The 21,889-nt window shown below is 42.0% G+C and overlaps 2 protein-coding genes across 15 annotated transcripts in view; one reads left to right on the forward strand and one right to left on the reverse strand.

The window, feature by feature from the left end:
- col5a1 (procollagen, type V, alpha 1) overlaps positions 1–15,992 on the forward strand; it is a 67,490-nt gene extending 51,498 nt beyond the window's left edge. The window contains exons 39-67 of one of the 4 annotated variants that reach the window (XM_077498261.1): positions 60–113; positions 787–894; positions 1,480–1,569; positions 1,813–1,866; positions 2,030–2,137; positions 2,401–2,508; positions 2,652–2,705; positions 2,781–2,834; positions 2,910–3,017; positions 3,096–3,149; positions 3,602–3,709; positions 4,769–4,822; positions 4,949–5,056; positions 5,132–5,185; positions 5,276–5,329; positions 5,412–5,465; positions 5,551–5,604; positions 5,831–5,938; positions 6,014–6,067; positions 6,144–6,197; positions 6,374–6,481; positions 7,151–7,204; positions 7,282–7,317; positions 7,400–7,453; positions 7,732–7,999; positions 8,316–8,428; positions 10,255–10,323; positions 13,158–13,391; positions 14,420–15,992. In XM_077498261.1, the coding sequence (XP_077354387.1) occupies positions 60–113; positions 787–894; positions 1,480–1,569; positions 1,813–1,866; positions 2,030–2,137; positions 2,401–2,508; positions 2,652–2,705; positions 2,781–2,834; positions 2,910–3,017; positions 3,096–3,149; positions 3,602–3,709; positions 4,769–4,822; positions 4,949–5,056; positions 5,132–5,185; positions 5,276–5,329; positions 5,412–5,465; positions 5,551–5,604; positions 5,831–5,938; positions 6,014–6,067; positions 6,144–6,197; positions 6,374–6,481; positions 7,151–7,204; positions 7,282–7,317; positions 7,400–7,453; positions 7,732–7,999; positions 8,316–8,428; positions 10,255–10,323; positions 13,158–13,391; positions 14,420–14,566 (2,577 nt within the window). In that variant the 3' untranslated portion in view covers positions 14,567–15,992. Of the gene's footprint in view, positions 1–59; positions 114–786; positions 895–1,479; positions 1,570–1,812; positions 1,867–2,029; positions 2,138–2,400; positions 2,509–2,651; positions 2,706–2,780; positions 2,835–2,909; positions 3,018–3,095; positions 3,150–3,601; positions 3,710–4,768; positions 4,823–4,948; positions 5,057–5,131; positions 5,186–5,275; positions 5,330–5,411; positions 5,466–5,550; positions 5,605–5,830; positions 5,939–6,013; positions 6,068–6,143; positions 6,198–6,373; positions 6,482–7,150; positions 7,205–7,281; positions 7,318–7,399; positions 7,454–7,731; positions 8,000–8,315; positions 8,429–10,254; positions 10,450–13,157; positions 13,392–14,419 lie in introns of those variants that run through there. The other 3 variants (XM_077498262.1, XR_013278808.1, XM_077498263.1) reach the window with 3 other exon arrangements.
- Positions 1–21,889, reverse strand: part of LOC144002782 (uncharacterized) — a 98,683-nt gene that overhangs the window by 8,159 nt on the left and 68,635 nt on the right. For 7 of the 11 annotated variants that reach the window (XM_077498330.1, XM_077498329.1, XM_077498323.1 and 4 more), the window contains one exon: positions 2,893–3,011. The gene's annotated coding sequence lies outside the window, so the exon portion shown is untranslated. Of the gene's footprint in view, positions 1–2,892; positions 3,012–10,745; positions 10,927–21,889 lie in introns of all 11 variants that reach the window. The other 4 variants (XM_077498327.1, XM_077498326.1, XM_077498325.1 and 1 more) reach the window with 2 other exon arrangements.

The following is a 21,889-nucleotide window of genomic DNA, read 5'->3' on the forward strand; positions in this document are numbered from 1 at the left end:
TTTGTCACTTTATCGGAAAAGACACATGACAACTCTTCTTCTTCTCCTGCAACACGCAGGGATTCCAAGGAAAGACCGGCCCTCCTGGTCCTCCAGGTGTAGTCGGACCTCAGGTGAGTACTTGCTCTTACACAATGGAACCCTTAAATCATTCACTGCTAGCCATTTTCACTGAAGCAACCCCCTTCGCTGTCGGATGTTTTTCTGGATTTTGATTGATTTTGCAAGGCCCACAGAATATTGTGTTCTATTGCTATAAAAACATGGAACATACCAAAAGAAAGATTATAGTCTCTTCTTTCATCAGGGAAAAAAAAAGTATGTTTCTATCCGTTTCCGTTTTGCAGCAATTCGCATTAGAATATAGCTAAGTTTCATCATTATTCACATTCCTGGTGAAAACACTGTCAAAAAGAGCTTGTTGCAAAATGGCCCTGGTTGATCTCTTATACTCTGCTGCCACATGCTGGCCGTTTTTGTAATAACTACCATTGCTTCAACCGTTCTCTGCAGTAGAGAGGCTGCTGTATTCTGGAGCATAAAGAAACATTTAAAAAAAACGTACAAATGTGTCTTTGGGACACTTAAAACATTTAAAATAGAACGTATTTATACGTTTTTGGGAGCAAATGAGTTAAGCTCGAAATGAATCCCATTTGTTGGGATTGTGAATCAGAAATCAAGAAAAAATCTGTTCCAGAGCCATTAAAAAACCCGGGCATATTTAAGTAATATTCTAACGCTAATAGTTATTGTGAAAATGTAATATTTCTTGTGATTTTGTAGGGACCAACAGGCGAGACTGGCCCAATGGGAGATCGTGGCCACCCAGGACCCCCAGGTCCACCTGGTGAGCAGGGTCTTCCTGGAGCTGCCGGGAAGGAAGGTGCTAAGGTGAGTCCTCAATGGACGTGACTTTATCCCACAACATTATAATAAAAATCCGGTATAAAAATGTAAAAACAATATTTTAGCAATTAAATAGTCCTTCTCATTTATTTTTTCCGTATAATTAATTTGTAATTGATTAATCGATTATTTGATTCAGTTTTAAAAGTTTGAATTATTTTTTACATTTATTATTTACAATAAATTCAACTATCCACTTAATGAAATAGTTATTTTACTAATTTAAAAATTTATTATTTACACTAAAACAACCAAGGATTAAAAAAAAAAAATAAAATATATATATTTAAAAAATGCAGATATAAAATTGTTTATTGTTTAAAATTGTTTAGAATGAATACATTAGTTAACCATTTATTAAATGAGAAATGAATTTTGAAAAAAATACATTTTAATCTAATTTAGGGGGCAAAAATGCTAATTGAATGCAAGAATCAGGACTCTTTATGATCTGAGTGGGTTGCATGATTGCAAATGTGCCTATACAATTTAACGCTTGTTTCCGCACACTACCGATACTTTTGAGCTTCCCTGAATGGCATCATGGCATTGTGTTGTCTTCCCCCGCAGGGCGACCCAGGACCCTCTGGCCCCGCCGGTAAGGACGGCCCACCTGGCCCGCGCGGCTTCCCCGGAGAGAGAGGACTGCCCGGCCCTGTGGTCAGTATTATCTTCTCTCTGCGTTGTCATTGCGTAACGTCCGTGGGCTATCAAAAGCCCGGCGAGACCTTGTGTGGGCTTGAGAAGAACGCCGATGTGATCCTGCCTTGTTTGTTCGGAACTCCGCATACAAGGTCCCACTCGTTGTGTAATCTGCTCATACTTTGATATAGAGCCAGAAACAAAGATTTTGAAGGCAAAAGCTAAAGAACTGTGTTGTGAAACCTCCACTTATGTTCGCAGGGGGCTCACGGTCTGAAAGGCAACGAGGGTCCTCATGGCCCACCTGGCCCAGCTGTAAGTACCTCTACATCCTTGAACGTAAATGACTGTTGATATTTTGTTTTAATGCGATTAAATAACGTCCTGATTCTTTTTGTATAGTACCATGTTTTGAACATTTTCTTTCCTTGGATAAAGAGGAAACAACGGAACTTAACATCGATACTTTGTGCTGCAGGGTTCTCCTGGCGAACGTGGTCCCGCTGGCTCCGCCGGACCCACAGGCCTGCCTGGACGCCCTGGCCCCCAGGGACCCCCAGGCCCCGCAGGAGAAAAAGGCGGACCGGTAAGAAAGTCTTCAGTCCCAGAAATGAAATGAGTTCTGAAGCCGGCTTTTACGGGAAATGGGAAAGGTGTTTCCTACCCCCAAATGCAGAAATCTACTACGTTGACGTCCCCGAAATTCCGTGTTGGTGGAAAATAACTCAACTTTTATAAGCAATATGAAAGTGCCTTGTTACCACCACCAAACATGGAAAATTACCAGTTTGAACTCAGGCCATTATTTTGAATAATGAGTCCTGATGCCGTGTCTAAAATTATTTTTAGGGAGAGAAAGGACCTCAAGGCCCAGCCGGAAGAGATGGTATTCAGGGACCAGTGGGTCTACCAGGACCCGGGGGACCCCCTGGACCACCTGGAGAGGACGGAGACAAGGTGGGATATGTCTGTCAGTTTCTCTTACAAACTGAAGTAGTCTCTAATGGTTTTTGTCTCTGCATTTATTTCACCTGTGTTTTTGCCTGAAACCTTTCTGTCAACTTTACATTTGCAATACTTGTGACGGCTTTGTTCTTCAGGGAGAACTTGGAGAACCCGGCCAGAAAGGAAGCAAAGGTGACAAAGGAGAACATGTGAGTTACTCTGAGCTTCACCCTTATATTTAATCTTCAATTATCATCAATTAACACGTCAATTAAAATCAACAGGGTCCACCCGGCCCCACCGGACCCCAAGGACCCGTCGGAGCTCCTGGTCCTGCTGTGAGTGACTTAATTTTCGTGTACCAGTCTGTGTCAAATTGGCAATTGACCTGTTTACCTGCTTCGGGTGTGCAGGGAGCAGATGGCGAGCCTGGTCCCAGAGGTCAGCAGGGTCTGTTTGGCCAGAAGGGAGACGAAGGATCCAGAGGCTTTCCCGGACCCCCGGGCCCAGTCGGGCTGCAGGTAAGCAAAAGTTTGAAACTGTTAGGACATTTTCCCCGCGACATTATGATTGATTGATGCATCTCTTATTTTTCAAAGGGCTTGCCCGGTCCACCTGGCGAAAAAGGAGAAACAGGAGATGTTGGTCAGATGGTAAGCGCTATACAAGACATAAATATGCTATATGGTGTAGTCCCGTTTATTCTGAGCAATATACATTCTGCGCCCTCCATCGACAGGTGAACATCTGTGAATTGAAACACCCACACTGAAGGAAAAACGCCACTAGTTGAATGCTAACATATAATGTGAACCCCCCATAGATAAATAATAAAATTAGCATAGAGGTTACAGTAATTATAAACCTTCAAACAACTGCTACTTTAACACGCACAATATTACTTACGAGTATATATGATCTCTGCTCTGTGGAAACAATGACAATTGTGGAGATCAGTTCCAGTTGGGACCTTCTCTGTATAATTGCACGGCATCTCTTAGTAGATCTCAGTACAACAGGGGTGTGAACAACGAGCCATCATTCAGTCGTGATTTACTGTAATTAGAATTAAGATTTTTCACATTGTTTCAACATTTTTTTTAAGGGTCCACCCGGCCCGCCTGGACCAAGAGGCCCCTCTGGAGCCCCTGGTGCCGACGGACCTCAGGGACCTCCTGGTGGTATTGGCAACCCTGGTGCTGTTGGCGAGAAAGTAAGTCTTTATTTTATTGTTCTTTGTTTACTGGGCCTCCCACACTTTTATTCCTTCGGCGTGTTTGCACTTCTTGCACATCTCTGAGAGCAGTTTCCTCTCCTGGGAACCTGACAAGTTTGTGCCTTGTTGCGACTGGCCGTCCCGCAATTCCGCTCCATTTGCCGAGATGGATTGTGGCAAATGACATTTTCACTTCTCCATCCTTCTTTCATTCCCCAGACGGAGGGTGAGAATTGTAAACAAGCGAGCGCCACGTCGCTCGAGTTTACTTGATTTAAGAGGAGACTTTGTTGTGTGTAAACAGTTTGCATGGCCACTCTGTCAGTACAACAAACAACTCGCATCTGTCGGGTGACAAATGCGTTCATTAATGCCATAAGTCAGTTGACGGTAAACCCCCTCAAATGTACGGACGATGATGTCAGGCAGTGACTGTGATACTAGAGAAGCAGCAAAACAAATTGAAGAGTTATAAATGATGATTATGAAAACAATAATGTTCCCCTCAAAGTCTGAAAGGGCTTTGTTACTTCTTCCAGTGATGGAGAATTTTCCAGGTCACGGTCAGACACCCATTGTTGGAGGATTTTACAGTTGCGATACCCTAAAAAGTCAACTTTTAAAGCGGTTGACTTTGCTTGAAAAATGCCTCTTACAAGCCTCTGATAGCTCAATCTTATCCCTTGCGAAATGGCAACTCCATGCTCTCACATCTCTCTTTGGGCTAATGACACTTCCGCCGAAATGGCACTTTTACGAGGCGGAACATCAGCATAATAAGGGTGCTGAGTAGCTGTCAGTCATGCTGGCACTTGGGCTGTTGTCAGCAGATGAGATGCAGTCAGGCCCAGAGGGGATGTAAAGCCACAAGATGGGGTCTTCATTCACAAAAATGGAGACAGGCTTCATTGCACGGTGTACAAGCGGGTTGTACCACAAGGATTGGCACTATTAAACCTCTTCAGAAAAACACTTTTTTTTTTTTTTTTGCTATACTTGCTATGCTATCGTGGACAAATCTCAAATGTCTCTCACCCATCCTTACTCTCTCTCCAGGGAGATGCTGGTGAGACCGGAGAGCCAGGTTTACAGGGAGATGGTGGTCCACCGGTGAGTAACTTTGCCACTGATATTCAAACCAGGAACATAAATGTTGTCAGTGAAAATCCGCATCGCCGCGTCCTTTTCATCCACTTATGTTACACTGAATATTTATTTGTGCTTGTATGATTCTAGGGGCCAAGAGGAGAGCGAGGAGAGAAGGGAGAGGCTGGGCCGGCTGGTGCTGCTGGACCACCTGGACCCAAGGGTCCCCCTGGAGATGACGGTCCCAAAGGCAGCCCTGTAAGTTCCCTTCTGGATTCATATCATCGCGGTTTATATTGAAATGTGCTTAAAGGCCACTGTGTTGACTTTCAGGGTCCAAGCGGCTTCCCTGGTGATCCAGGCCCCCCTGGAGAGCCCGGTCCAGCTGTACGTACAACATCTAAAATGTGATGAGCAAACTCTGTACTTAATGTGGGCTACTTAACTAAAAGGCTGGGTTCTGGTTGTCTTGTGCAGGGCTTAGACGGCCCAGCTGGTGACAAAGGAGATGATGGCGAGGCCGGTCAGGCTGTGAGTGTGACATGCTTGTTTAAAAATCATACTGACATTCTTTTGTACTTCAGATGTTTTATTCTATAATATTTCGAACTAGGGTTCCCCTGGACCCACTGGAGAGTCTGGTCCCTCTGGACCACCAGGAAAGAGAGTGAGTACACTCCTCTCGTGCCATTGTTCTACCTGCTGTCACATTCCAAAACAATAGCCTAATCATGCCAGGTTTTCCCAAACAGGGACCACCCGGCGTGACGGGACCTGAGGGAAGACAAGGGGAGAAAGGAGCCAAGGTAACAGATAAAGCAAAAGTTCAAAATTTATAATTACATTAAAAAAAACTACCAACAAACGTGTGGAGAATGAAGAAAGGCAGCTCATGAATGACAGCTCCCCTTGAATTTAGTCAAGGCCGCCGTACACTGAAGAAATCTGATGACTGATGGTCAACTTTAACATTGAGTAGCACAAGCTGCAGTTAAACAAATTTTTGTATGCGATTTCTGTCCGTGCCAAAAGGGAGAGGCCGGCTTGGAAGGTCCTCAAGGAAAGACCGGTCCTGTTGGACCTCAAGGATCGCCTGGCAAACCTGGTTCTGAAGGCCTCAGGGGAATTCCTGGACCCGTTGTAAGTTTTAATAGTGTAAAAACTTAATCATGTTTTCTCGTGATCCCAACATCACCGCTTGTTATTTGTGCCCAGGGGGAACAAGGTCTACCTGGTGCTCCTGGTCCAGACGGACCACCTGGGCCAATGGTGAGTTTAACTTTGATCTGTCTTGGTAGGTTTGTGACCCGAATACTTATCACTGTTACTTCCTCCAAAATCACAGGGTCCTCCAGGCTTACCTGGTTTGAAAGGAGACTCTGGTATCAAAGGAGAGAAGGTGAGGCTATAAATTGTAACAACAAAGACTAATGGACTCATTTCCTAAACGATTGATCAGCTGTGTTGTTTGCCCGCAGCCATCAAACCATTAGAGCACCGGCTGGCAGTTAGATATATGATGGTGCTAATGTCTGTGCTAGCGTGTTATTGACTAGCTCTGTGCTCTCTCCTCAGGGCCACCCGGGTCTCATCGGTCTTATTGGACCACCAGGCGAGCAGGGAGAAAAGGGCGATAGAGGTCTTCCTGGTCCAGCAGGAACTACTGGTCCCAAAGGAGACAATGTGAGTGAACAAAAGGTCGTCATCAAAGGGCGGGAGGGAAAACCAATTGATTGTCAAGGAAGCTGGTCCTGGAAAGGGTTACGTCTTTACTTGTCATTCATAAACTTCAGTGAAATTGTAGTTGCAAGCCATTCATTTTTAAGGCTAGTCTTGTAAGATGAATGATTGGGGATGATAGTTTGTTGTTTATTAGTTGTTAGGCTTAAAACTATTTGCGTCAGGGGTCCGTCCTTTTCCCCATGTAGTGTACATCCAACCATCCACTTTCCTGGCCGAAGGAGCAGTCTAAGTAGGCAAGCACTGACCTACTGTTGACTTCCCTTTCTGAGGTCACTTCATCCAACTCCATCGGGGAATACCGAGACATTACCAGGCCAGCTGTGAGATGTCCATTTAACATGTGCTAGATCTTCTTCAGGGTCTGGATTGGCCAAGAACACTTCACCAGGGAAGCATCTGAAATACTTAGTCCCTCCCAAGATGATCGCTAGCTCGTTACTGCTGCTTGTATTTGCAATCTTTGGTTTTAGCCTATAGGTGAAGTTAAGGGATTACTGCGAGATTTTAACCTATTAATCTATGACCATTATACCACTATTCACATTCCAGAACCCTGCCACAAACAATCAAAGAACTGCAGTAATTCCACTATATTCTGCCTTTCTTTAGGGTATTGCTGGTCCTTCTGGTCCTCTTGGTCCGCTTGGTCCACCTGGATTACCCGTAAGACTCTGCCAGTCACATGTTACTTAGTCTTGTTTGATGAAATCATGATGACATTATCAACTTTGTGTTGTCAGGGTCCTCCCGGTCCTAAAGGTGCTAAAGGCTCATCTGTAAGTTGTTAGATGAATAAGAGCAGTCAAATTACTTTTAAAATCACAAAAATTGAGGCTTCCTATGATTGGTCCTTTATAGGGTCAAACTGGACCGAAGGGAGAGACTGGTTTACAAGGAATTCCAGGCCCTCCGGTAAGGCAGCATTTCTTCACCAGGTAGATGTGAATGATTCTGATGAGCTAACTCACCACACACAAACTTTTTCCACCAAACTTGACCTCAAGAATATTTAGCAAAGTTCAATTATGTTTACAAAGAGTTCTGAAAGATTAACTGCGAATATATGATGCTCCAATGGTAAATGCATTTGTAAAAGTACTTTACTGAATAAATAATAATAATAATAATAATAATAATAATAATAATAAAGCTTAAACATTTATCGACAAATCTTTCCCATCTCGAAACAGGGCCCCCCTGGCGACGTCATCCACCCACTGCCCCTCCAGGCCCCCACCAAGGGCCGCTCACGCCGAAACATTGACGCTAGCCAGATGATGGATGACGAAGCAGCGGATGCCAACTACAAGGATTATGACGATGGCATGGAGGAGATCTTCGGCTCGCTGAATTCACTCAAACTGGAGATCGAGCAGATGAAGCACCCATTGGGCACACAGGCCAACCCTGCCCGCACCTGCAAAGACCTGCAGCTGTGTCACCCGGACTTCCCTGACGGTTGGTATCCACTGCACCGTAATGCCCAAACAGTTAGCCAAAACTTATTTCCAGATGGCCACATTAAGAGAATTTGTCCATGTTCCTTATGTCAGTCAGTTGGCTATGCCCCTTTATACAGGCAACATTGCAGCTATTGTTGCGACTCGGCTCGCTAGATTACCCCTAACATTACGGGGATTTCCTTGCCAGACAAGTCTATACTTATAGTCTATGATATAGTGTGACTGTGGTAGGTGAACCATGATAAAGTGAGGGAATGCTGAATATATTCCTCAATAGTAAAATGAAACCGATGTGTCTTATGACTGCACAGGAGAGTACTGGATTGATCCCAACCAGGGCTGCTCACGGGATTCCTTCAAGGTTTACTGTAACTTCACAGCCGGTGGCGAGAGCTGCATCTTCCCTGAAAAGAAGTCTGAAGGGGTGAGTAGGGGCGCTGCTATTTTTAGCCTTGGCTTCAGCAGAGCGGGTAACATGACTCCCATGTTAGCCACCATATGACTTAACGCATCATCATAATCAGAGCACTGATTTTGACATTAAATTGTGTTATTTCCACTCTGATACCCATGTTACGAGCCTCCAATAGAAAACAGGGACCATCTGTGTGGAGGGGGCATGTGGGAAGGGGTGATGTTACTATTCTAACAGGCTCCCCTCCCTTGTACATCCCCTTGCCTTTATTCATTTCCAAACAGCCGGCATCGAGACAGAGACAATTTAACCAGTTTTAGTTTTATTACGTAAAGACGAGAGCAGCGATGCGATCAGTCTGTCGGGTGGGAGTGCAGCGTGGCGGCCATTTTAATGAGGCCTCTCGCCAAACCAGCCCCAAACCCACAGGAGCGGCATGAGTTTGCTTAAGCCGGGAATAATGAAGCTGAGGTGGAGAAGAAGAAAAGAAATCCCGCGCTGTCAAAGCTTTGCGTTATTAGTCGAGCATTTCCTGTCCAGTGGGGGTGGGGGACGGGGGGCTTGGGTAATACAATTGTTTTGTTAATGTACGTAAGTAGATTATTCTGGCATCTGTACTTCAGTTGAGTATATTTCTGATGACTATTTCTACACCATACAGCCGTGTACTTTCGACTCATTCTTTTAAGCTCTGCGGAAGTCGACATGACTTGAAAAGACGTGAATAGAGAGAGGTAAATTCAGCTGAGGTTGAGATCTTGATTGAGATCTTGGGGTTCAATCAGGCATCATGGAGGAATGATGATGACACAACAGGAGAAGCTAGACATCTTCAATTCATGGCATTCAAGAATTGTTTGATGTTGTCAGCTCCAAAAATGATGTGTTGCTTCTCGAGTTTGCCAATTCCTCATCTAAAAATACACATCCAGGCAAGGTGTAAATTTTCAGTTGTTGTCATGATTTAATTTAGCCATTTGTTCTTCTTTTTGGGTTCGGCTTTTCCCCATTTGAGGGGAATCATTTTCTATGAGCCTTCTCCAAAATGTTCCTGGAAATAGCTTTCCTTTTTCCCCCCCACTTCTGATCCTCAGATCTGACTCGGTACTGTGTCTCCATCGGTTTCGTGGTCTTCCTTATTTTATTTTCTAACTTCCATTTTGCATCAGATCTCTTCTGACATGCTGTCCTTTAGTTCTCCTCATTACATGTCCAAACCACCTCAGTCTTGTACTTTCTTTGAAGCTTGGGTTACCTTCACCGACCCCCTGATGTATTCAATTTTTTATTCTGTCTTTTCTTGTCACGCTGGATAACATCAAGGTTCTTTTCTTCTACTTTTTTGAGTGGTGCTGCTTCCATTCATCCATCAGTCATTGCTTGTGTAACCATTTCTTTAAAGACTTTACATTTTCATTTTATGGGTACTCTCCCAATCCACGTTGTATACAATGGTTAACTTCCCGACGCATCACTCATTAGCGTTATTATGCCTGTGATGACATTTTTAATACAGAGCCAAACACAGCTTCATCAATGTCAAAGAGCTGAGGTCTGCTGGTCTTTAAATAGCAACACAGCAAAGCCCCCAGCAGGCCGTTTTGTCTTCGTTCATCTCCATGTATGCCGCAATTTTTACAGCAGCAATTAGCTGCCAGCTGCAGTTTGTTTTGGCCAAAGCGGCTCTCTGGTGCATTCTGGCAGGTGTGGACAGCTACCCTCACTCCTCTAGCCCCCTGAGGAAAAGCATGAACGAGAAAGGCGTGAACTAATCATCTCTCGCTCATGGGCAACACTAACGATTTTTCCTTCCTGTTGATCCGTGCCCCCCCCAGGCTAGACTCACCTCTTGGTTAAAGGAGAACCCCGGCTCCTGGTTCAGTGAATTCAAACGTGGTAAACTGGTAAGCTGGCTTTTCCCGACTCCCTTTCCCTGAATGCCTGTTATATGGTTTTTACAGAGCAAAATGGCAAAATGGCCCAAAGACTCGCCAGGCACATGGTATAGTCACTACAAGAGAGGTTCCCTGGTAAGTGGCCCCCCACCTGCGGCCCAGGCTGGGATAGTATGGGCCCCCAGGCCGTGCATGGTTATGGTACTTCACCTAAAGTACAGTACATTACTCTAAAAATTTAAGGGATATCTAGTTTTTGGGTGAAATTTCAGTATGAACCTAAATTGCACAACAACCTATCCAAGTGAATTTTAATTTATATGTTAAGGTTTTAGTGGATTACAGCTTAATCCTGATATTTCACCTGAAAGCCCAATACCCCTAAATTTTTAGAAGTAGTGTGTGTTTATGCGGCACATGGCTTGGCTTACTGTTATGATGGTAGTGGTGGTGCATGACTTGGCATGAGACGCATGCTCTTTCAGTCCAACAGCAGAAACAGGGCAGACAGACGAACGGAGGGGAGGGCGGATGGAACGTCCTGTCCTGCCGCCATCCTAAGTTCCAAGAGAGTGACTGCATCTCCTGACGCCATTGACTCAAGAAGAATCGCTGTAATAATTGCAATGCTAAGTCTATCAGGTTACACTTGGAAGATTGTGTTCACGTTTGCTACTCTGGTCCAGATGAACCTTAATTGAAGGGTGGGGAGGGGGGTGGGGGGCTGGGGAGGGTTGGCTGGGCAATTATTCACCAATCTACAGTTAGGGTAGGTTAGATTTAGGGTCCTTGGATCTAGGATTCGGGTTCAAGGAAGTAGGGTTCTAGGATTTAGCTCAATGATTCCCAACTACTGTGCTGTGGTATGTCAGTGTGACATTCAAAGCTTCTGCAGCATACTCTACTTCCTTGACACCAATTACTACTTTACTATTAGCGAGGGATTCGGCGCCATCTTGTGGCATCTTAGGGTGTTACAGAAAGAGCTAAATAAGTAGTGCAGTTTAGAGGGAGTTTAAACAGTTGTGTGCTTTTCAACAGTGCTCCTGTCCATATCTTTGGTCTTTAAGCTGAAGAGGTAAATCAAGCTCTCTGTTCGCGAGTTTGATGCTTCACCGTTTTTGAATGGCATTACAAGCAAGAGTGAACACAATCTCAATTTCTACAACCTTCTTCGATATCTAATTCGACTTTGGGTGTAGATGCCGCGTCCAGCGGGTCAGGACATTCAGTCACCAACCACCTAGGGGTTTCCGGAACACTCAGTCCCTTGAGGCTGTTATAATGATGATGATGATGATGATGATGATAATGAAGAGGTAATGTCCCTGGATCCACATGCTGAGCAGGGCGTGATGGGAAGAAGCATGACCATCTGAACTCGTTGGGCCACAGTGTCGACACTCTTCAATGTTTAAATGGTACGCCAACGTTAGAAGTTGAATTTGATTTTCAAACAAAATTTGATTAACTTAGCATACCTTAACTTAAAAATACCTTTAATTTGGAAACCAGAAAGAAAAAATACTCCATAAATTCTCACGTTTCCCACGATCCCGCATACATATGTACCTCCTCCTTCCTCATATCTCAACCAATTCAAACCACTGGAGTGGCTAGTGGAATGAAGTTCAGTGTACCATTAAGTTGGTCATCAATTCCAATGTTAGTGTGGCTACTGTGGCTCAGGAGATGCATGTGAACGAATGAATGAATGAATGAAAGTGCATGGAGAAGACATGGAGACAAAAAGATGCTTTGTTCCAACGGCTGACGTTGCGCATGCGCCCAGTAAGTGTGTTGGGAACGACCAAGCCACAATGTGGACCTTAATGGATTTCTCATGGTTGGTATACAAATCAGAGTCTTCATGCTAATGGGATCTGGGCTCACTTTATTGCAACACCAGTACAAAATTGTAGGGGAAAAAAAAACCTACTGAGAATTTTTGTGACTAGCTTAAAAGTTTTCGCCTCACTAGTTAATTCTAAACAACACACAATGGCGTATTTTTGACAAACGAACGAAGACATCCATAACTAATTACTAAAACATGTCAGTAGTTGTCACGATACAAGTGCTATTATATTCAGTTTGTTCAAAAACATGTTAAGAACTTTGGAAAATATTCAAACAACCATGTTAACAATGAAGGCAACAAAGATCAGAAAATGCAGCTAATTAATGCAGACTTGCTGCCATTAATCTTCCAGCTATGACCGAAAACACTACTTGGATTTGCACTAAAATGTAAAGACTCATAGAAAGTTTTTATGATGTATGCTGGTACATTTTATATCCCAAAACTAGCTGAACATTTAATCAGAATTAAATACTTATGTTAAAAGACATCTTTCGCTTTCTTCTAAAGATCGTAGTTTTCGTCGTAATAAATTGAAAACTTCTGCAGTAGGAGGGAGTAACAAATGTGCATGGAAACTAGCCAAAAATGATTTATAACGCTTTAAACGTTACGATAAAACTCTTGTAGGTGGCAGTAATGTCCACTTTCATACAGCAAGTTTTTTGTTTAGATGAATCAGAACATCTTACAAACAATCATTAAAATCATGCAAAAGATTTGTGCTAAATGGTAATGGTTTGGAGTCGTAGAAGTCGATTAAGTCATACAAATGTAGCTGGAAACGTAACATACCTAATTTTGTTACGATAATGATAATTACACAAAAAAACAAGTCATACTTCTGATTCTTTCATGAAATGTTTTTTACTCACCATCTTTGCTTCTATCACCACGCTGGTTTTCCCTCCCCACCAACTTTTTTTTTTTTAGCATTTGAAACTGGACTAAAAACAACTGCATTTGTTTCTTTCCACTGCAGCTCTCCTACGTGGACGCTGAAGGCAACCCCATCGGCGTGGTGCAGATGACTTTCATGCGCCTGCTGAGCGCCGCCGCCCGCCAGAACCTGACGTACAGCTGCCACCAGTCGGTGGCCTGGCACGACCAGGAGGGAGACAACTACGACAAGGCCATTCGCTTCCTGGGCTCCAACGATGAGGAGATGTCTTACGACAACAACCCGTACATTCGTGCCGTGATGGACGGCTGTGCGGTAAGCAACGAAGACGCTATCAGCCCTCTAGATTTTTATTGGGAGGGGGGAAAATGTTCCATTTTGTCAAAGCTGTACCCTGTTTCAACATGATTTACTACTATCGTAAATAATGAAGCGGTTTATAAATACGATTGTCGGCCTTAAACATTTTTGCAGCACGTGTAGGAAAAGTCACTTTTAACACACCCTACAATACAGGTTGAATGGGTAGAGTTTTTTGGAGTCAATGCTAATTTGATGATGAAGTTGATTAATCGATTACCAACATTTTTGCAACAGTCAGTTTCACAAAAAGGTGTTTTGATGGACCGGCATAGAAACCAATGAAATCAAATGACGGCAAGTCGAAAGTTATTTGCAAAGTGGTCGACTGGAAGATCCTGAAAAATGTTAACGATTAGTTGCTTTCAAGTTTTAAACGTCAATGCACAGTAATAAAGTCAACTCCTCAACTAGTCCGTTCCATCCCTACTCCACACCACAGAATAATGGCTATGACTAAAATCAATGAGCCATCCAGCTGCCACCAAAAAACTCCAAAAATGGTGACCAGATTCAGCTCTTCAGTCCGCCAAAAATTCCAATTTTTAGCCCAATCTACTCGGTCAAAATAATTAACCCGACTTTTGATAAAGTAACCCAATCTCCTCAAAATCCACAGCTACCCAACAAGTGCACCAACAGGGTTTGGCTAGCGTAGTAGCTCAAACGGTTTTCAAGCTGATCATGGGAAGACACCCCGCACCACAGGATTATCGTTCAGGATGAAGTTTCAGAGAATTCCGATAACCGGGCCTTTGCCGTCTTTCATTGCAATGGGGAAACAAATGTTGAAATTCAGCTTGATTAACGGTATGTGTGTAGCAAGATCGTATTGGTTAAATGTTTTTTTGAGCAGATCAGTGGAAAATCACTCTTAACACACCCTAAACCAGGGGATAATCAGACAGGATGATGTTTTAGATACATCCAATCTCTCAAATCTCATTTCATCCTGATTCATGTCAGCTTTTTGTCTCCCGCAGCTGAAAAAGGGCTACGACAGGACAGTACTGGAGATCAACACTCCCAAAGTGGAGCAGGTGCCATTTGTGGACATCATGTTCAACGACTTTGGAGGCCCCACGCAGAAGTTCGGCTTCGAAGTGGGACCAGTCTGCTTCGTCGGCTAAAGACTGAGCGAAATATGGAGGCAAATTTAAAGAAAAACAAACAACACTTATTTTGTTTCTAGGACAATTCTATTTGTAAAAAATAAATAAATAAATAAATATTTTTTTCCATAAAGCAAAATTCTGTAGGATGAGAGGAAATAACCTTGAAACCTCAGCGTGCCTTCTTCTCCATCACATGCAAGTTTTGAAAGTAGATGATCACACAGTGCCGTTTGCACCCGTGTCATCTTCCGCCCTGGACTCCGTTTTGGCTCCTTCGCTTCCTCCTTCCTGTCACGCACGTTCTTCGTTTTATTGTTGGGAGCTTCGTTTGTGCATAATTGTCCCTTCCCCTTCCCGCTTTTTTTTTTTTATTAATATATATAAATATATAAATAATTTCTATGTTTGTAAGTACATTCTGTATATTGATCCTGGTGTTTGTTTGTTTTTTATTGCTCTACTGGCTTCAAAACGTGCATGTGACTCAATCGACTGGGCGGATACGGCAATGACATCATCATCATCGACAACAACGACGAGGAAATTCGATGTTTTAAAAAAAAAAAAGACAACAAATGAGGGACTAAAAAAAAATGGGATTCTTGTTTGTATGAATGGAAATAAAAGGAAAGAATAGATGCTTGAATGATTTGCAACGAACAAACCAAAAGAAATAAAAATCAGATGACGTCACCTGAATATCGGAAGAACTTCGGTGCTATTTTTCTCTTCTGTGGTGCTACACTTTGTATTTTTCCTCGTGGATCTTTTTTGCTGCATGTTGTACTTTTAGTTTTTTTCCTCTCAACACAGCCATCTGCTTGAATTTCGGGAATGAATCAGAGTGACAAGAAATAATCCAAAGAGCGTTTTTTTGTTGTTGTTGTTGATGCTCATCACGAAAAACCATGCCAAAAAAAACAACAAAAAAACAAACAAAAAAACACGAGAGCTTTAAAGTCGACATTTCGAATGGGAATGGTGCTTTTTCTTCTTCTGAAACAGGTTTTTATTTTAATAATAATAATTGTTCAACCTATGCACTCTTTTACGCTTATGACCACTAGTATCTTACCACAGAATTTCTTCACACACATTTTTTTTTTTCCGTTCTTGTTTCCTAATTTTTAAAAATAATGAAAATGAATAAACAGATATGTGACTTGAACAATTTCTCCATATGCTTTGTAGTTGAAAACCGGAGCCATTCCTTGTTAGTTTGCCAGAAACAGCCATTGTTCTGATTTATTTAGATTTTTTTTTTTGTCTGTTTGTCAAACCTGTGTACGGACAAAAAAACTAAACAAAAACAAAAAAGTAGATCCGTTAGTTTTTGTTTCCTCATTTTTTTTCTCAAAATGTCAATAAATCAAAGTTTACTGTGGCCATCCACTCCTTTGTATGTCTTTTGAAGCATTAAAACTCATCTGTATGCATGAAATGGTTAAGTTTGCTCTCTTGTTGTCATCACCATTATTTATTGTATTATTTAATAAAAAAATAATAAAAATATGTATAAATTTAAGTGTAAAAAAGGCCATTCGAGTATGAAGAGTTTATATCTTTGAGTTGTCTTTGTTGAATATGTCAGCATCTCCAGACAGCAGCTCGTGGTTGCTAACGTAGCCGCGTTTTGGTTTATTTTTTTCGGAACTGGACAATTCTGTGTTTTTCACTCTTTCTGCCCTGACACCCAGGAGTTCGCAAACGATGATCACACTCACTCAAGAGGCAAGCGTGGATGTTGCTAACCTAGCGACAGTTTCAGCAGAACTTGAGTTGTCGTAAATATGTTTTTCTCATTTGAAAAGATGTTTTCACTCTTCTCAACCGACTTTCTCACATTTGTAAACAATGACGGAAGAGGCAAACGTAGCGGTTGCTAATGTGAAAGTATTAGCGGGTCTTGCGTTGTAAAAAACAACAACTTTTTCCTCATTTGAAAAGATGTTTTCGCTGACAATGACAACACTGAAGAAGAGGTTAGCGTAGCTGTGGCTAACGTAGCGGCAATTAAATGGCAACTTGTGTTGACGTAAACAATTTTCTTTTCCAGCTTTCACTCTTATGCCGACTCACTTGAGTTCGTAAACAACGACGCCTCAAAAGAAGAGGCAAGCATAGCTACTAGCGGTTGCTATCATTGATCGGAATTTGGGCTGTTATAACCGTGTTTTTTTTCACCCACGGAAGGCTGCTTTCAAGCTTCTTCTGACTGACTTACAGGTTTGTAAATATGACGACAATGAGAAGAGGTGAGTGTAGCTATTGCTAATGTTATGGAGCAACAATTTTTTTTCTTCTCTTCTCCCAGCTGACTGCCTCAAGTTTGTAAAAAAATAAAAATAAATAAAAAAAATAAAATAAAGACTGCACTGACAAACTGGTGAATGTAGCTAGTGCGACCTGCTGGTGTAGAGAAGTATTGCGAGCACTAAACAAACGTTGACTGAAATGTTTGTGACATGCTCAAGGGTGACTTTTTTTCACACAAAAAAAAACATAAAACAAAGAAAGGTATGACACTGGTGAAATTCAGGCATGCCCTAACTGGTCTTCTCAACGCCTGGGTGGCGAGAGCTTTATCACAGCGGCACATCGACAAACGGAAAACGTCGGCTGTTCAATCTGGAAGCGCCTCGGAGCGGAAAAAGTCCGTTATTAAATTCCAGACGACGTGCATTGCTGCTTATCTGGCCACTTATCTGATTGGCATGCAAAGTGGGTCAGCGGCAGCGGGACCCGACTTCTGATAACCGAGTATCCTCTGGCTCAAAGCAATTACGCGCCGGCACAAGGGGGAAGACGGCTAACCCGAATCACCCTCCTCTTGACCCATCTAAACGGAACCCACAACGCTCTTTAAATGAGGCATTCTCATTCGAATTTTAATGACGTCTTAAGAGGCTGCGTTTTTTGGCTGTGTTGAGCACCAAGGCATGAGAACAATCTCATAGAACACTACCAAACAAAATATTGGGAAAATAATGAAGATCTCAAAAGTGAGAAACCAGGGCTTGCTTAATAAAGACTCTGAAAATGAATTCAGACACTTGTTTCTGAATAGTGTATACGTTCAAGATTGTTGCTAAGATGTGAAAAGATTTAGATCTATGTCGTGCTGAACAATTGAGATATGCAGCAGTGTTTTCATGATTTGTAGGGTGCATCTTTGGAAAGTTTGTTGTTGGCCATGAGTGTGTGTATGTCTTGGAGAGAAAATGGAGGAGTGAGGGTTAAAAAAAATAGTCTGGCACAACAGCTACCGACTAGGACTTCAGATTAAGGGTGTTAAGAAAAATCGATTCGGTAATATATCCCAATATTACAGCTTGCAATTCTTGTATCGATTCAATATGCGGCCGAATTGATATTTAAACATCAATTTTTGATGGAAATATTCAACAAAAAGTCTTACTTATGGTTAGGGTTTACACTTTGAGCATGGAAGAATGTTATATTAATGAAACATTAAGCCTTAATATTTTATTTTAATGCTGTTCAAACTATCACTAATGTTTGCCTAAGTTTCTTCTTTCTTTTATTTTTTTATCTGCTACTTGTTTACGTTTATATGTTTATAAATTCAATAAACAAACAAACATGAAACAGATTGCAACCTGTTTGTTAAATAGTGTTGAAGTTTCAGTTAAATACAGTATCATACAAATACAGTGTACATGTACAAGTGTACTGATTAGCATTTTCTAAATTTGAGTAAAAAAAATAATAAATAAATCACAATAATCGACTTACAGATTCGCATCGGGGATTAATCGGTATCAAATCGAATCGTGACCTATGAATCGTGATAGTGACTGAATCGCCAATTCACACCCCTATTTCAGACTAGCATGGATGCAAGAGAAAGGTGGGGAAAAAATTTAAACATCAGGGAAATAAGGCGAAAGAATCTTAAAAGTCCGACATGATATTTACCGAGGAGATAGGGACCGTCATGGCCGCATTTGAGCACCTCATCGTCATAGTGTGGAAAAGCCATGCAGCAACATGTGAGATGTTCCAACCAATGGATGCTTTTAAGCTATATTTCCTTGGCTCAAACATGTAGAGATGTGTAAGCAGAAGAAAGATGTTAGTCGAACTAGCATCCATTTTACCAGGTTGGCGTGTTGGTACGGTATTTGATTGGCGACAGATGAATGGCAACAAGTACTTGTAGGTACATGGGTTAATTAGACATTCTGACATCTTGTGGAAGCGACTATTCTGCATGTCAATGCACTAGTAGATAGATAAACATTAAATTTGTCGTAAGTAAATAATTGTTACAACTATATGACAAAAGTACAAGTGTCCCTACCCAAAATAATTAGAAAAAATACAAAGCAAACCGTGCCTATTCGCTATTCACGAAACACCTTACTGTTGTCAGAATCTTTGTGCCGTGTTTCGTTTCTGCAATGAATCAGGATCAGCCGATTAAAAAAAAAATACATAAAAAATGCAATGCTACCATTTTTCCATTTTAATTGGGGATCTTACCGGCCCGTTGCCGTCAATCAAGTTGTCTTAACGTTAACAACAAACACGTAAAGTGATGCATGGCCAATACGGCCGCTGATTAAACCATAAATCCTGCGCACGTCCTCAGGTGCGAGGTGACGTTTGTCAGCTTTGCGTCGACTTAAGTCAAAGGCGGCCGGGTGAATCAGGACACTTTTAATGACGGAATATTTCACGAGACTCTCGTTTTGGATTTGTTTTTATTCCCCGTTAAATCATTTGCGGAACAAGAAAACAGAAAAAAGAAAAATCCGATCGTGTTATTTGCCGTTGCAAATGAGGGCTCTAAAATATGATATATGCACGCGTTAGAGCGGAGAGAGGTGTACATACAAGCTGTAGCACAGGAGAAGGATTAAATATTTCTGATGTGCTGCATATATCCGCATGTAAATGTAAGGATATGCCCGTTTTCTCAGATCTCAGGGCTATCCCATGCTCAAAAATGCCATCTTGGTGAACATGAACATCTGATAGAGGTTGTTTTTTGTTTTTAAATTCAGCCCCTGAAGTCAGTTTCACTTAACATGAATTTCGGTGAACATTACAGTATGTCACAAAAGTGAGCACAATCCTCACATTTCTGCAGATATTTAGATAGATCTTCATTGGATACACTTAAACGACACTTTGGCCCAATGAAAAGTAGTCATTGCACAGCTTATATAACAGTCTAAATTTATGGTTACATCAAAAATAATTTTAAATCCAGCCATTAAAAAGCAAAACACCTGGAAACAAACGTGACTACACCCCAAAGTGTCAATTTGTGTGGCCACCGTTATTTACCAGCACTGCTTCAACTCCATTTATTTATGAAACACATTACAGTACATTCAGAAAAACTACTTAAAAAAAAAAAAAAAAAAAAAAAAAAAAATACAAATCTTGAATGGAAAAATACCATTCAAATTCAATCAATATCAAATCTATACTAAAAGCATTATTCAAGAAATGTACACAGTTGTTGCGTACAATTTATAGTAGCATAATGTACAATTAGCAACATGACGAGTTGCTGCCATATTCATGGTTCTTAAAAAAAAAATTAAAAAAAAATGGACCGAGCACTTTAAATGTGTCTATAATCCTCTATAACAAATAAATTCAATTCTAACCAATAATCTTCCATTTGCGCGAGTTAAGTCAAAATTTTGGGATACTGTAAACGATAATTTAGACCTGTTGACGTCTGCGAATTATGGCCTGTACGAGCAATTGGTGGATATTTTTAACTAACTACCGGTACTTTTCAATGGGTTGCCAAAATAAATGAGAACATTGAGCATATTGAGGAATATTGAAGTTATGTTAATTCAAAGGTGTTTTTGGACCACATTTTCTATAGGCGATATCACAAAAACAATCCCCCAAAAAGTCATATTTTCTTCCAACACAAAAACTTAATTTGTTCAGACACCATTGCCTGATTTTCAAAATTTTTGGTGCGTTCTACTCAGGTTGAAGTGGCCATTCCAGCCCATCTGGATATCCTTGTACAATGTTGTTTACATCCATGCTCCTTTAGCAGTGCCGTGTGGGTGATGAACATGCCTTGCTGCATTTACATTAACCTTCATTTTTCATACAATGCTAGTGTAGCATGACATTTTTAAATCGCCTAAAAACGAGTTGAGAGACCATGTAAAAGAATCTGCCGATAGCATCTTGCGTCAAAACGAGCACAGTTCCTCAAAGCTCATCATCGTCCTTGGCGATTGTCTTGGGTCTCGTATGGTGGGCCTCTTTGGCCTGGTCTCTCTGCGAGGGGATGTTCGGGGCTTCAAAGCAGACACTCATCTCTGCATCCCACGCCTAACGTGCTCGAGGAGGGGCCGGGGAGGGTTACGGGCGCAGGAGCATATGGTCTCCCTTCTGGCACTTAAAGCCCACCATCTAATTAAATCAAGGCTACATTCTGCAGCGGCGCTACAAAGCGTCTCCTGCTGAGAGAAGCCTCAAAGTCATTTTTGTTAAATATTCCCTTTTTGCCCCTCCAATGCCAACTCAGCCAAGGATGAGTGCTACTCTATTTTAAGTCTGCGGAGAAACTTCAGTTTTTTTTTGTTTTTTATAATTCCCCGCCCTGCTCTCGAGAAATCTCAGATGTTTGAAACCCCCTATGACAGCGCAACACGATAGTGCCGTTTTTTTTTGCATGTTAATGATCTCTGCTCCGACTTGTTATGCCACGCGTCAACCCGACGTTGTTACCTGCCATCCTGCAGGGGAAACATGGCCGCCTCGGGTGGCGTATTTACACATCAAAACATCTCGCTCGCCTCCCTCGTCGCCGCCGCCTTCAACTCGTCGTCTCGCTGGCTTTGCTTCCATTTTTACCATTGTTGCTACTTTCCCAAAGACACTTTTCAAAACTGACTGGCGCTAAGCACGAATGCAAGGTTGTTCCTAACGCCCATTATATAAAATGTGGAGGGGGCCGCCCTGCCTCGTTCTTATGCCCGTATCTACGGAAGCGTGGAACTGCCAACGTGGACTGAACATTTTTGACTGGCGTTTGAACGTATTTGCGAGTACGTTGAAACATATTTGACTACTTTCGAACGTACTCGCAAATACGTTCGAACATACTTGCAAATAAGTTTCCCCATATTATCATGGGGTACTATGTGTGCAAGTCATACCCTGTGGCATTATGGGAAAATGTGCTCTTTGCAACATTTAGGCTACAAGTACGCTTGAACGTACTTGTGAATATGATCGAACGTAAATATGTTTGCTTGCCTGTTCAATTCACTAGCGCCACCTCCAGTCGTTATGATAACTTGCCTTTGCAGTTTATGGAACTTG

The sequence above is a fragment of the Festucalex cinctus genome, chromosome 15 (assembly GCF_051991245.1).
Source record: "Festucalex cinctus isolate MCC-2025b chromosome 15, RoL_Fcin_1.0, whole genome shotgun sequence".
NCBI classification, from domain to species: domain Eukaryota; kingdom Metazoa; phylum Chordata; class Actinopteri; order Syngnathiformes; family Syngnathidae; genus Festucalex; species Festucalex cinctus.